Source organism: Leptidea sinapis, chromosome 20 (assembly GCF_905404315.1).
Source record: "Leptidea sinapis chromosome 20, ilLepSina1.1, whole genome shotgun sequence".
Taxonomy (NCBI): domain Eukaryota; kingdom Metazoa; phylum Arthropoda; class Insecta; order Lepidoptera; family Pieridae; genus Leptidea; species Leptidea sinapis.
This window is the reverse complement of record NC_066284.1, coordinates 1,164,486-1,180,983: the sequence shown is the minus strand read 5'-3', so window position 1 is coordinate 1,180,983 and position 16,498 is coordinate 1,164,486. Positions and strand designations below refer to the sequence as shown.

Sequence of the window (16,498 nt, the reverse complement as noted above, 5' to 3'; positions counted from 1 at the left end):
GCAGCTATTTTAAGTTAGCGGACCATTATGAATAAGGGGGTAATATATTTTTTTTATATATTTAAAGCTATATACTCAATTAAACTATTTCTACTACAAAAATGTAGATGTCGCTGCGTGATGGAAGGTGATAGCTAATTCAGAATAGTGTAACTTGAAATCTCTGTCGTAGGCCATCAATGGTAGCTTTCAAATCACAATCATAAATGTTTTCGTGAAAAGCAACATATCCATTAAAATGAAGAAGACGACATCTTATTTTATTATTAGGTTGCTAAAATTAAGAATTTTTTTCCAACACTGAACTTAGCGCACTCTGTTGGTACATTTGAAAACTAATTGACGTTCGTTAAGGATCAGCATTGTGCGGCACTGTAATGTATATACTATGTATAAACTATTTTCATTTATTTATATTTTAACATCTATTCTAACAGATAGCCTAAAATATAATATACCTGATTGCTATGTTGTGTCAAATGTTTGTGATCCAACCACCATAGGACGTCAGGTTGTGGGTGAGATCCATGTGCTATACATTTCGCTACTGCAGGTTTTCCAGCTTGCAGAGCATCTCCCAGGGTGCCATGCACCCAGTATATAGATACGTTGAAGGCGGGTACTGGAAACATTACAAATATTTTAAATTAAAAACGCGTGTAAACTATATTAACTAAACTTATACAGACGGTGATTGGTAAAAATAGTTTTTATATTAAGTATAAAAACATTGGCGAGCAGCAGTGAGCAGATGCTATATTCAAATCAAATTTATAATATAATATTAATGAATAATGAAAGTGAAGTAGTAATGTGTAAGCATTACTGTGTTTCGGTCTGAAGGGCGCCGTAGCTAGCGTAGGTATTACTTATTAATGAGACTTAACATCTTAAGTCTCAAGGTGACGTGCGCAGTAGTAGTGCCGCTCAGTTTTTGGGTTTTTCAATAATCTTGAGCGGCCGCGGCGCTGCATTGTAATGGGCAGGGCGTATCAGTTATCATCAGCTGAACTTCGGGCGAATGAGACTTAACATCTTAAGTCTCAAGGTGATGTGCGCAGTAGTAGTGCCGCTCAGTTTTTGGGTTTTTCAATAATCTTGAGCGGCCGCGGCGCTGCATTGTAATGGGCAGGGCGTATCAGTTATCATCAGCTGAACGTCCTGCTCGTCTCGTCCCTTATTTTCATATAAAAATATATATTATTATAGAAAAAACCAAATTAAAAAAAGGATATATTTTAATTACATATTATATTATCTAACAATCTATTCTGTTGGTTTTTGACGATAGGCCATCACCCTATTACATGCGCCAGGCGATTTTCTTAATTTCGAGTATTTGGAAGTGATATTGATGACCTTTAGTTTTCCTTTAGATTCATTGGTAATTTATTTTATTTAATATCATTTATTAATATGTGGTTCTCCTTGAAAAGTTCAGAAGGTATTTTTATGAGGTACCTTTATAAATGGATATACGGGTATACTTAGCTTACCTTATAATACCAACAAATTTCTTCTAGGGTCTCTAAGTTATAATTCTATGGAAGTTCGGTGGGAGTGTCGACAACTCACTACTGTCTGTAAAGTTTTTCACGCTAAGATCGATGCTCCCAAGTTAAGTGATAAGATGTGTCAGTTTTTTGTTCCGAACAAATACCTCCGTAACCGTAGGCATGACCTGTTTTTCTGCAGAGGCGCACAAAAGGGCATGCATAGTCACATATACCCCGAATCCTCACCGCGCTCAACGCTGTTCTGAACACAAGCCCTGAGTGTGACTGGTTCACGGATGAATGGACGGGATTTTTTTTGGAGAGGAGGATAATACATTTACGTATTGAAACCCCGAAGCGGGGCCCATAAGTCGGGCTCGGGTGTAAACACCCCCTATCGACTAAAAAACCTCCTCTGTGCTGATAGCCCTAAAGGCTTTTACAGCAAAGCCGGGCGGGGGCTTTGGAGGCCTGAAGTACTGTAGCGTGATGCATTTTTTAGATGTATTTGATAGTATTTTTCGACTTTTTTTAGAATATATGTCTATTATTGGTACTCACAATATAATTCTATTTGTAACGTAGTTATCACAGGCGGGGTCAGTTGATTATTACTAGCTCTGCACGAGAGTGACTGTGCATTATCCCGAGTGAGAGGTAGATATAATTCGTTCTCCCTCACTCCGGGAATGTCGCTGGTCCCGTCAGAAGCATCTACTAAATCCTCACCGGAGTACCAGCTTATACGAGGTGGAGGTCTACCTGGAAATGATGACAATGAATTTTAAAATAAATACATGCAGACATTTTAAATAATAATAATAATAATATTGACACACTCTTACACATATAATCCTGCCCCAAACTTGCCTGTACTATGGGTACAACAAAACAACGATATATTTAATACAATATACTTACTCAAACATACATACATACATATAAACATCCATGACTCTGAAGCAAACATTCATATTCATCATATAAATGATTGCACCCACCAGGATTCGAACCCGGGACCTCTAGCTCAGTAGGCAGGGTCACCAACCACTGGGCTATAGGGGTTGATAAATCATAGTGGAATTCAGTTATAACGACGAAGAAGGGACCACTTTAATTTCGTGGTTATAATACATGAAGTACAGGAACATTTTGCGACGAGATGCAAGTGCAAAGTCAAGTGTTTTTTGTTTGGGTTATTATGGGTACCACAACGGCGCCTACTTCTGCCGTGAAGCAGTAATGTGTAAGCATTATTGTGTTTCGATCTGAAGGGCGCCACTGCTAGTGAAATTACTGGAGAAATGAGACTCAACATCTTATGTCTCAAGGTGACGAGCACCAACAGTGCCACTCAGAGTTTTTGAGTTTTTCAATAATCCTGAGCGGTACTGCATTTTGATGAACAGGGCGTATCAATTACCATTACCTGAACGTCTTGCTCGTCTCATCCCTTATTATCATAAAACAATATACAAACTACACTTGATGACAGATTATGTGTTGAGAAAAGAAAGTTCTGGAAAATAGACCAATGCGGCGTCGTCAGCCCTAAATTATAGTCTCCGGAAATTGAGACAATGACGTATCTCGTTATACAAGCTTTTGCGTGACGACAGTCAGTCGTCAGTACAGACAGCATCTAAGAATTTCATTTTAAATTATTTATAAATTAGCAGTTATAACATTGTTATTATTGACTATCCCGATGTTCAAGTATATTTTTATATTTCTTGAACTTAGATCAAAGAAAATCAAATGTAAATTTAAATTTTAAACAGTACAGTTGGTAATTTAAACCCAAATGTGGCTACAATGAAAAAAGCCACCTGACAAGTGCTTTTTGCATTGTAACCACAACTTCAGGAAGCCGAATCAATAAAATAATACGAATTACTACATGAATATTAATTATATTGTATCTTCATAAAGCAAAACCGCTTAAAATATATATATATATATATATATATATATATATTTGTCCCCCTGAAAACGTGCTCTGAAAAGGTTACGAAGCGTCGGCTTAGCTAAAATAATAATAAAAATGTAACTTTTCCGCACAAAATAATGTAAATACACAGTTACAATTACACACTTTTTTATGCTTTAAAAAGTGTTTTATTTAAATGTGTAACACACGCGTTTATCAAAGAAAATATTATATTTATAATTTTGTATATTGGTGTGACTGATCGCCCTGCTTTAGTCAGCTAGACCCTACACAAGTATAATTCAATTCCCACAAGATAAATCAGCACATAAGCACGAAAGTTTTCACTTCAATAAACTTAAAACAGGTCGGCGAAAAACCGCAGTAAATAATTCAATAAGTAAATTCACACGATATTCATCCAACAGTTTTGCGAACTTTTAAAGTAACATGAGTTATAAATATTTATATATAGTGATATATTATATCATAAACCCTTGTTAATGGGTTATATCCTTATTATCCATTATATCAAGGATATAACCCATTATTTCGGACACCTCTGCGCATCAGATTGTAAAGGTCACCTACAAATAAAAATAACTCTAACATAATTTTGTACCTCTTAAACCGGTTTCTATGTACGGCTTAGCAAACGTAGCTTCCAGCTATTCTAAATTGATTCAAAAAGTATTGAGAAAACCACCAATCAACATTCTTCATCTGTCATTACCTTCATTAGATAATAAGTTTAGATGTGGAAGATTCACCAGTGGAATGACATTCACAGAAAGGTATATTGTTATGGAGCAGTTCAGCGGATATCAATACCATCTAGGTCCTAAAGAAACATTACAAGATTTTTTTAGGAAATAATCATTTTGACTTTTGCATCTCCATATATTCTTGATACTGTTAAGAATGTTTAGTATAGTAACTAATTTACTAGAAACATTGATAATCACGCGGTTGATATACGAGTAGGTTACTAAAGGTAAGTAATGGTTACGGTTACTAATACTGTCAGTATTTTTTGCCAAAAACCATCTGTCTCCAACAAATACCACTTCCGAGGCGCTAAACTTCATAATGACATTGTTGTCATACATCCTAAAACATCCTCTTCAGTAGTCTGAAGAGGATGTTTTAGGATGTATACACTGCCTAAGTAAAAATTAAAATATATTTTGGTATGCAACGTGCAGTGATTTGACATAAGTTTGAAATAGAAGTAATTTCAGTATCGCAAGTGGCCACGAAGTATTATCCGGCGGAAGTATAAGTGAAAACTGAAACGAAAACCATGAAAACGAGGTCTGGGAATATTTTGAAGCGTCGGGTTAAGTAAAATAATAAAAAAATTATAGCTTTTACGCAAAAATCTAATATAAAAACGAAGTACACTCGTTTGAATCCATAAAAAAGTATTTTATTTAAATAACAATAATTACATTAATAAAGACTGAAGAGAACCTATCATAAAATGGTAAAATATGTAATTTACAATATTTTATTTTTTTACAGTTGTTTATTATTTTCGTAATATATAAAAAATAAACATGTATTTATTTTTTTATTAAGTAAATTGACTATATAAAACAATAATTAAATGGATACATAGTCAGCATATTTGGATTTGAATATCTCAATGTATAATTTCTTGATTATCTTGGAGATTAGACTTTCATATATGAATTTCCTTCTCTTTTTTCAATCTTCTTAGATTTTAAATGTTATTTGCCAGCCTTACTGCCAAGCCTTTTATACCTTTTTGCCCTTAAGATATGCAACAATGTGTTATGAAACCACCTAACCATCAATAAGCCAATTACGTGTGGTAGCCCTACGAGTATCACTGACGTTGCATTTTCGCCGTTTATTGTGGATGTGTCGGATATCTCATAGCTGACCCCAATTCGTCGACTCGTGTTTTTTTATGACAATAAAGTACGAGACGAGCAGGAAGTTCAGCTGATGGTAATCGATACGCCCTGCCCATCACAATGCAGTGCCGCTCAGGATTCTTGAAAAACCCAAAAATTCTAAGTAGCACTTCAACTGCGCTCGTCGCGTTGAGACATAAGATGTTAAGTCTCATTTGCCTAGTAATTTTCGGACCGAAACACAATAATGCTTACATATTACTGCTTCACGGCAGAAATAGGCGCCGTTGTGTTTCTCCTAATCAACCGGAATCCTGTGCAAAGTAGCGTCAAAGTAGTCCCAATGGTTTTAATTCAAAATAATTTTACTTATAGTTTTAATATATATTGTTATTTAAAGTTAATTAAAGTGTTAAGAAAGATTTTGTTTTTTTTTTTTTTGGATTCTTTGGCTGCCACAAACTAATATAGCCCCTTGTCATGTATGTGATAGACGCGGAGATAATTCTAAGATAAGAAATATAAAAAAAGAAGTAGAAAGGTCTTTTAATTCATGCTAGTTGATGTCATCTGAATGACAAATTTCTCAATCCATTTCAGAAATTAAGGCGTCACCTACACGAGCGACGATAATATCGACTACAAGAGTACAAGACATGTTGCTGACCGCTCCAACGAACGCGCTGCGAGGGCGTTGCTAACGCGCTGTCAAGTGAACGTTTTTCAACAAAATAATAATATTATAGTGATTGTGGTCACGTACTGTAACTTTTCCGTAGCGATCGGTAGCATCTACCGTCTTTCACATCTAAACTTATTATCTAATGAAGGTAATGACAGATGAAGAATGTTGATTGGTGGTTTTGCTCATTACTTTTTGAATCAATTTAAAATAGCTGGAAGCTACGTTTGCTAAGCCGTACATAGAAACCGGTTTAAGAGGTACAAAGTTATGTTAGAGTTGCTGTGAAAAAAAAAAGTTTCACCTGCATCGTAGGTTCATAAAACCACATAATTGCTTTTTTTATTTTATTTGTTTATTTATTCGGAGTGACACAATTTAATTTAATTAGCAGGGGTAAATAAATAGTTTTAGAAAACAAAAGAGACATAAATATTACCACGAAGCTCTTGCGAGTCATATGTAAGCTTTAGCTTTGGCACGCTGATCCTAAATTTTACAGGCAAAAGTAAATAGCTAAGTAGCGCCTGCTGTCTGATTTGAATGCCTTGAGTAAATACCCAAAACGTAAGTACGTAAGTACAAGCAAGCCGTAGTGAGCGTAAACTAAATAAACAATGTACTGATGTTCGTCGTGATATTCGCTCGTGGAGGAAGCGCCTAAACCAAATTATAGCCCATAGAAGTTGAATTGAATATAACGCACAATGCTTGAATGTGTTAAAGCAAGCATTCTTTATGCTTGCTTTAACACATTGAGTAAATGAATGATGGATGTATGAAAATATAAAGAAATCGAGGCTCACAATTCTTTGAAAAAATCTTTGATGTATTATGGTCAATGTGTACTGATTTGATATCAGTTTAGTTATTAAAGGATATTATATATAATATGTTTACTAAGAAATCTAAATTGATTATGCACTGCACGAAATTATAGGCTTTTAATTAACCAATTAATCAAAAATCAGGCAGTCTAATGCTTTGATTGATGTGATTTGGTAAAAGGCTTAATTAAAATGCAAGTAATGGAATTGTTTTATTGTGGTTTGTTACGTGAGTAAGTGAATACAACTTTCCTCTTCTAAAATGAGGAGGCTCTTAAGGCAATTTTGACAATTTATTTTGCGTTAAACGTTTTCTACGTTTAACGCAAAGTAAATTAATAATAACAATAATAAATTAAGAATAACAGAATTGGTTTTTGAAGTGCATGCCTGGACGAGATGTTACTAAATTGGGGCGAGATTCTACTTCCAGATTGGTAACTATGGTTGGTTCACGTGGTAATGCTACAAGAGTCAGAAATTCGATAGGTGCATACCAGCGTAAGGGAATCTCGACCTTATGTCTTCCATACTACGGTCGAGTATAACATACTATGCTGTTACATAAACAACCTGTTTGGTGTTTACTTTTTGTTTTGATCGTTTATTATTTACTTTACCCTATGCTTGTAGTAAATTCATGTGATATTTTAATTAAAGGTTTAATTGAAATGCAAGAAAATGGGATGGAAGTGTTTCAGGGAGGTTTCTTTGTGAGTGAGTGAATACAGTTTTCTATTCTACCCTCTTCTAAAATGAGGAGATTCTTAAGTCGTGTTTGATTTGAGATCACCACAGTAATCTGACGAATCATTTTGTTAGTTTATTTTACGTTCAACGTAGACTGAAGAACAGAATTGGTTTTTGAAGTGCATGCCTGGACGAGGTGTTACTAAATTGGGGCGTCATTATATTTCCACTTATGGTATCTTTATATACTATTACGGACTTTATGTCGTATTGCCGCAAGTGTCAAAAATTCGATAGGTAATACCAGCAGGTGGATACCAGCGTAAGGGTATCTCGACCTTATGTATGCCAGACTACGGTCGAGTATAACATACATAAGCAACCGGTTTGTGTTTACATATTAATATTTTGATGATCATTTATTATTTACTTTCCCCCATGCTTATAGTATTACTTATGCCAAATGTCATGTTTCTAGGTCAAACAAAAATACCCTATAATTTTTGATTCTCTTGAGAGTGTCGGAATATACGTTTACTGCGGGTGATATCATTTAGTTTTGAAGTCCTCGTGACATGTTTCGTCATAATATATAATAATAATAATATTGACACACTATTTACACAAATTATCTTGCCCCAAGTTAAGCATATATAGCCTGTGTTATGGGTTATACAAGACAATGATATATTTAATACAATATACTTACTTAAACATACATAACTTCATATAAACATACATAAATCGAAAACAAACATCCATATTCATCATATAAATGCTTTCACCTACCGGGATTCGAACCCGGGACCTCTAGCTTAGTAGGTAGGATTGCTTACCACTCGGCTATACAGGTCGTCATGCCCTCCTTAATGTCACTTTTCTTCATGTTTGAACATTAAAGTAATTATATTGTTTTATAATTGCTAATAAAATGCTCGCATAATATTTTTTATTTACGGTGTGTGTGGATTGATGCAACTACTGTCCTCAATAACTCTTGTTTTTACTTAGTAATTTATATTTACTTTTTCTTTTTGACTTAGGTACTTGACGTTTGAGTCTTATTGTTGCATCACTTTACATATATTGTAATTGAAGTGATTTGTAATACGATGAAAATGTAAATGTTGATTTAAAAGAGTGACAATGAGTTTCTTGCCATGTCTTCTCATTAGCTCAACCCTTTAAATTAACCCCGAATTCAATAGAAAAAATATTTTTTTGACATTCATAAGTTTCATTTCTGTGACCTAGGTAAATTAAGAGATTTTGATTTGATTTTGATTTAAACTTAGTAAAATGAGTACCAACCTCCAATCACGAGACAGCTCAGCACCAGGGTGTCTCCTTCATGATATGGTCCGATTTTGTTTTCCACTTTGTTTCCAACTTCATCTAAGAAAAATGGCTGACTCGGTAGAACTGAAAAGCAAGATATAAAAATTAGGCCTTATATGACATATACAATTTTTTAGTGAGCCTCAAATCAAATCAAAAATAATTTCTTATTGTCAAAAAATTACTTGCAATTTCTAAAGCTTAAGTTGCTATTTTTTTAGTTTAAAAATATTTTGTAATGAGTGATAGATACGGCAGCCAAAAGCGCCATTGGCGACGGAGTACCATATGACCATGTCCCATTACCAAATGAAAATTTGATAAAATTTAAACAGGACTGTATACTAGATTGGCAAGAATATTTTGACGAAAGATCGCGGGAAAAGGGCATATGGTATAAAACAATAGTGTGTCAGCTCCCTCGACAACGACTCGATGGTTTACAGAATCCAAAGTTAAAAGGACGGATATCGTAACAAGTTTACGACTTCGTTCCGGGCACATTCCATCAAATAAATTTAAATTCTTAATGAAAAGATCGCTAACACAAAATTGTACAGACTGTGGAGACACAAGAATCGATTATGTTTTCCATCTTTTGATGGAATGTGTACGGAACGATTCAGAGTGGCCGAGACTCCTTAAGAATAATTACAATGTGGGTATTTGTAATAGCTTACTAGCAACTCCACTATCAAGGGCCGCGCGGTCGTTTTAATAAGCAATATATAACTATATTATATGTTAACAATGTTAACGAATATATTTTAATACCATTGATAACAAATTAAAGGTACTTATTAAACACGCCAGTCTTATGGTCTTGTGTATAACGGAAATTTGCATTTAAGCAAACCCTTAATAACTAATCCTGATTTTCTATCAAACGTAGTATTATTTAATGGGATAAACTCAGCCTTGTTAACCGACTTCAAAAAGGAGGAGGTTCTCATTTCGATTGGTATTTTTTTTATGTGTGTACACCGATTACGCTGAGATCTCCGTGAGTCTTCTTTAGTTTGATGCAGAATATTTGCCATTTGGTCCCATAAAAATTTCACATAGTTTTGCCCCGTAGTGTTCATTTTATAAAAATTCATGTTTACGTGGATGATATTATTGTTAACGTGGACGATGTATTTAATTTGAGGACGGCTTTATTAGGATTTTCATTTAGGTTGATGATAACTAACCCGTATATATTAACCCGTGTCTCAATAAGTGGGTCTTAGGCTACCTGTCATTGATAGCTTGCAAATGTTCTTCATAATATATTATTATCTCACAAGGCCGGCAACGCTCCTGTGATTACTTTGGTGTTGCAAGAGGTTGTGGGAGGCGGTGAGCACTTAATAACAGGTGACCCGTACGCTCGTTTGTCCTCCTATTCCATAAAAAAAAAACGTGAAATAGAGTTTCGAAAAGCATTTGTTCGGAGTCGATTCATTATTCCGTTACCGTTTCTTTTGGTCTATATTGTTTACGGCGCGCGGCACCTTTCTTAGACCTACCCATAGGCTACTTAAAAATGACTATTTAATATATATGACAATATAAAGCAAGTTAACCTGATGTTATCGAGAAAAAACCTACTGTAGTTTACAGAACAACCTATTACAGACATTTTTATGTATAACTATCTGACCCAGCAAATGTGAAACGAAAATAGTTGAAGATTGTAGAGAGTACTTGTGTATGTATTTTTCAATGTTGAATCATAATAAAATAAAAATAAAAAAAATTGTCAGAAAACAATATATTTAGGGGTGGGTCACCCTTACCATTTAGAGGTATGAAAAATAGATGTTGGCCGATTCTCAGACCTACCCGATATGCACATAAAATTTCACACAAATCGGTTCAGCCGTTTCAGAGGAATTCGGTGGCAAGCACCGGGACACGAGTTTTTTATACATAAGCCGCTAAGGAGTGTTTTTTCTCATGTCATAATGAGATTTTACAATTTCATAATTGGGTCAATAGAAGAAGACAGAGTGAGACAAAGAGCAATGCTTTAAGTTAGCAGACTATTATGAATAAGGGGGTAGATGTTACTCGAAATGAAAATTTCAAAAGAAGTATTGAATGAAGTATCACGCTCGGCTAAGAAACGATTGTTTGGCCGGCTTGAGTGCTTATGTAAGATTTACTCAGTGAGTAAAGTTGTATTTCGTATTAACGAATTGGTAAAGTTTTCATTTCTTTTATATGGTAGCAAGTATATTTTTACAATATCTACCCCTTTATTAGAAGTCCTCGCCCTGTAATCGTTAAACACCACTCACACTCACATCACACACACACCTGCAATAACACACAAATAGTCACACACATACACATATATACATTCACACATAATTACAAACACACACATAGATAATCCATGGTTCAATGGTCCAAGGTTCGATTCTCCTTCCGAGACGCCCCGCGCCTGTGTGTTACATTTTCGGCCTGCAAGGCCCCCGCCCGGCTTTGCTGTAAAAGCCTTTAGGGCTATCAGCACAGAGGAGGTTTTAGTCGGTAGGAGATGTTTACACCCGAGCCCGACATATGGGCCCCGCTTCGGGGTCTAAAAAAAGACCAGTGCCGATGCCGGCTAGATTATGGGTACCACAACGGCGCCTATTTCTGCCGTGAAACATTACTGTGTTTCGTTCTGAAGGGCGTCGTAGCTAGTGAAATTACTGAGCAAACGAAACATTTTTTTTTATGGAATAGGAGGACAAACGATCGCATGGGTCACCTGGTGTTAAGTTACTTTCTACGCCGCCCACATTCTCTTGCAATACCAGAGGAATCACAAGAGCGTTGCCGGCCTTAAAGGAAGGTGTAACTTAACATCTCATGTCTCAAGGAGACAAACGCAATTGTAGTACCGCGCAGAATAATTGGATTTTTCAACAATCCTGAGCGGCACTGCATTGTAATGGGCAGGGCGTATAAATTACTGTCAGCTGAACGTCCTGTTCATCTCGTCCCTTATTGTTATAAAAAAACAATACCCACGAAATCCAATCACGAATTCTTTGTTTACTCGATGTCACTGAGTTTAAAACAAACACGGTTAAAAGATAACATTTAGCGGGTGGTGAACGGATGTACACCAACTATATCGGATTCTTGTTTATTTTATAAAGAATACCTTACATCAAACGTAAGTATATGTATTATAAGTATATGTAGACTGTAGTAAATGATAGGAGGTTAAAGTCTTAGATTCAAGTGTTTTAGGTCGTACAATTAAAACGTCGCCTTCACAATAAGCGCTTTATTAGAATTTACAATTACTTCTCATATTACTTCACTTGATGTACGAATATGGTATTAGAAGGCAACCATACCAGGCAACTGTTGCAGATCAACTGGCTTGCTGATCGTTTGTGTTAAACACGTTGGTAACCGATTGACAACTTACTGAACAAAGAGGAGGTTAAGTTGTCAGGAGGCAGATTAGAGAGAAACAACATTTTCTATGGAATGAAAGTAAAGTAGACTTATGGTTTTAATATTTGTAACAAGTGGAATAAATTTGAAAACAGACATTACAGACGAAAAAAAATTGTAATTAATTTATAAATAGATTAATAGTAATTTGACCCCTATAGCCCAGTGGTTAGTGACCCTGCATACTGCGCTAGAGGTCCCGGGTTCGAATCCCGGTAGGTGCAATCATTTTATATGATGAATATGGATGTTTGTTTCCTAGTCATGGATGTTTATATGTATTTATGCATGTTTAAGTAAGTATATTGTATTAAATATATCGTTACCTGGTACCCATAGTACAGGCTATACCTAGTTTGGGCCAAGATAATTTATGTAAAAGTGTGTCAATATTATATATTAATTATTATATTATTAAATAATTTTTAAACATGAATTGGTTCTATAGCGATACACAGTTCAGTGAGAAACTGAGAAAATATGTTTAAGACATGAGCCATATACTCGTACAATAACGTTCTTATGTATAGAAAGAACATCATTGGCCATATTCCAAATAACAGACTGCCGATACTTTACGCGTTTGTTACGCGTTCACACCGTGTCTAATTACCTATATTTACTTAAATTTAAGGTGTATCTTAGACATCTCAAGTCAATTTCCTAATATGCAAATATTGGGTTTGAGCAGGTTATCAACTGTAAAGTAGATCCTGTAGATGAAGCCACAACCTGAGAGTTGAACAAAGCATACAAGATTTTATAAATGATACGTCACTCGAACGGTTGGCTCAGTTGGAAGGAGCGCTCGCACGGACCGCGAGAGGTCGCGGGTTCGAGTCCCGCATCGTTCATAAAATTTTGCTTTCAATTTTCTTGTGTATCACAGAGTTAATAATAAATTAAACTTTTAACTAATGACAATAATTTATTTATTGTCAATGAACATAATCAAGAAAAGACCTATCGAATTGTTTATCTAGACCTAAAAAGCCTTCAACATTGTTCATGTTGATGTTTTACAGAACCCGAAAGCAAGAAATTGATATGCGAGAAGTTCTCTGAGAGAATAGACATCCACGAAGTATGTGGATGATATCGCAGTATTTTTTCAAACAACATGGTAGTCTATACGTAATGAAACAGAGATTGGCTGGGAAAAAATATTCTACTGACACTTAACGCTCTTAAAACTAATTATATTATGTCCTATACTAAGTATAGCCGTGCGTGCTATAAAAAAAGTAACCAAAACAAAATATTTAGGATTCATGCTGAATCCGACAGACTGTTGGGCATTGGCAAATATATTTAATAAGCACCCGAATAAAAAATTTAAAACGAGCGCTAGTAAAAGTTATACATTTAATCCGTACATAATTTTTTTTTTGACTAACTGTCAGTTTCTATGAACATGAGGGATAAGATAATTTATTGGGTAGGTACCATATTAGTTACAAAATATCTGTATTAGAAAGTATAAATTCGTACAAAGTAAGTAAATTTAATTTTACAAGTACAACAATAAAGGCATATTTGTTTTAAATCCACACAGATATTTCCGATTATTCTAAGTAGACTGTGATTAAGGCATTGATGCTAATAATAACTCATACATTGGCAAAAATCTGAATGAAGTAGATTCCATTTATCCGGTTCTTTGCAATCATCCTTGGATTTACTCAATAATCCGGTCAGTCTGATTATTCTGCGACGTATAATAATGTAAGTATCGGACTCTGTATATTTTAATGATTCATATTTTTAACGGTCATTATTATGCTTGAGTCTGTACATATCATTATGTTCTTGGTATCTCATTACTCGTTCTTAAATCAGTAATCTGATTTGTAATTTATTCATTTTTTGTTGTCTACAGTTAAGGCATGATTTGTTTTGATTAACTGACTTGTTAGAATTTTTTGTGTCTAATAGTTCAGTGCCCAGCCGAAGAATTATGATTTTATTAATTTATGGGCTCTTTGCTGATAACTTTACAAACTTATTGAATATTACAGTCATTCTAAAATATTGTAGTGTATTAAAAAGAGCAGCCGTTGATTTTCATAAAATACCACAATTTTTGAAGAAGTGTGTAATGTGTATTAATACACAAAGTGTGTAATGTTTTTTTTTATGAAAATAAGGTACGCGACGAGCAGGACGTTCAGCTGATGGTAATTGATTACCCATTATAATGCAGTTCCGCGCAGGAATATTGTAAAACCCAAAAATTGTGTGCGGCACTACAATTGCGCTCGTCACCTTGAGACATAACATGTTAAGTCTCATTTGCCCAGTAATTTCACTAGCTACGGCGCCCTTCAGACCGAAATACAATAATGTTTACACATTACTGCTTCACGGCACAAATAGGCGCCGTTACCCATAATCTAGCCGGCTTCCTGTGCAAAGGAGCCTCCAACTGGTATGTAAATAAGACGACAAATTCCAAAATGGGTACCGTGTTACATCAAAATATTACAAAATTAATAACAATACATCGTAATCGAAGAATGGTGCGGATCCCTACGTATGTCCGACAATAGTAATAATATTATTTATCTTATTTCTAGTCCAATAATTAAAATACTATAATAATTAAATATATAATTTATGCAATAATGAAACGCTAAATAAAGTTTATCTACACCCATGCTTTAAATCCTCTATTAAAGATTCTAAGATAGTTAGCTTACTGCTAACATTAAAAAAGCCAGTCCTAGTAAGCATTACATCATCCAAACGAGTGTTGTATTGTTGTACTGAATTTCATTACAACAATCGTTTGGATAATGTAATGGTTATACATTGGGTGTTTCAATGCTGACAATTCAAATTCAAATATTTTTATTCAAAATAGGATTTAAAATCACTTATTGAACGTCAAAATCTACCACCCATTCAAAAGAGACTGCCTCAGACCTGAGAAGAATGGACGCAAGAAACTCAGCGGACTTTTTTTTTCTTAATATAAAATATGGATTACAATGTAATATCGTACAATAAACATATATAATTAAAGAGCCTGAGGGTGTTCGCTTTATTCCCAGTCCGTGGTGTCATTAAGAAAATCGTTTATGCTATAATAACCTTTCCCACACAATCGTTTTTTAACAATTCTTTTAAATTTCGTAACACATTTGTTTTGTACATTTTCTGGGATCATATTGTAGAAGCATATACATCGCCCAACAAAAGACTTACTAACTCGACCCAACCGAGTAGTAGGCATAACAAAAAGCAACTGTTTCAGATTCCTATTAAGTCTTCTATGCAACTGTTGATAATTAGGTATTAAAACACTCATGTGATTCTATTACACTTCGCTTCGTCTCGTGTGATAAACCCACATTCGTGTTTTAATACCCCTTATTACACAACATAATTGTTGCATAAATATCTAAAACCATACTTAGATATATTGGGAAATTTTTACTCCTATTATTTATTGTGTCAAATTCTATTGCTATCGTTTGTCATTTTTTTATTGTATATTATCAAAAGTTTTGATACTTAAGTTCAAGATCATAAAAAAATGTTAAAATAAAAGTAATTTGTCGTTATATGAGAATGCTGTGTAATAGGTTTGCATGTTTAAAATGGCTAAGTTAAAATATTATATTGTCAATATTCTGATGTGCATTGATGTAAGTGTACCCAAATCCCAAATAAATAAATACGCCATCTTTGTTACCGTATATTGTTATCATCTGTGCAATGTTCATTCGAATTCGATTTGAAACCTTTGTTGATCAATAAAAGTTGCTCAACTATAATGGTTTGGTGTGAATCAACTTTAATGGTGGCAAATTCAACTAACGGCTTCTCCGCAGTCAGCTACGCCGCGTTGCGTCGAAGCCGTGTGTTTCTGGGTTAGGTTCGCGAGACCAAAGCTTTATAACTTGTTCGTAAAATGTAATTTTAAGTTTTATGTAGGTACGACCTTGACATTAATTTCGATTGGAGTCTACCACACATCCAAAATATATTTGACTAACAGTGAATACCCACTTCGGTGGATAATTTTTTATTGTAGAGTTATTTTACTTACTTCAAAATTTTAATATAAGAAATTAATAAATTAGATTTTTTTTTTTGAATACAGATTGCATTAGAACAATTTTCTAAATAATTCTAGAAATCTCTAGAATGACTATGGATTACCATTCTTTCAACAAAATTTAAGTTAATTTATTTATAATTAA

The 16,498-nt window shown here is 34.4% G+C and overlaps 1 protein-coding gene across 3 annotated transcripts in view; it reads right to left on the bottom strand.

Annotated features, from left to right (window-relative positions):
- The window catches only part of LOC126970239 (hemicentin-1-like), a 138,357-nt gene that overhangs the window by 12,301 nt on the left and 109,558 nt on the right, over nucleotides 1–16,498 (bottom strand). For all 3 annotated transcript variants that reach the window (XM_050816046.1, XM_050816048.1, XM_050816047.1), the window contains exons 6-8: nucleotides 8,820–8,930; nucleotides 2,058–2,258; nucleotides 459–622 (exon numbers count right to left, since the gene is read on the bottom strand). In XM_050816046.1, coding sequence (XP_050672003.1) covers nucleotides 459–622; nucleotides 2,058–2,258; nucleotides 8,820–8,930 — 476 coding nt within the window. The remainder of the gene's footprint in view (nucleotides 1–458; nucleotides 623–2,057; nucleotides 2,259–8,819; nucleotides 8,931–16,498) is intronic.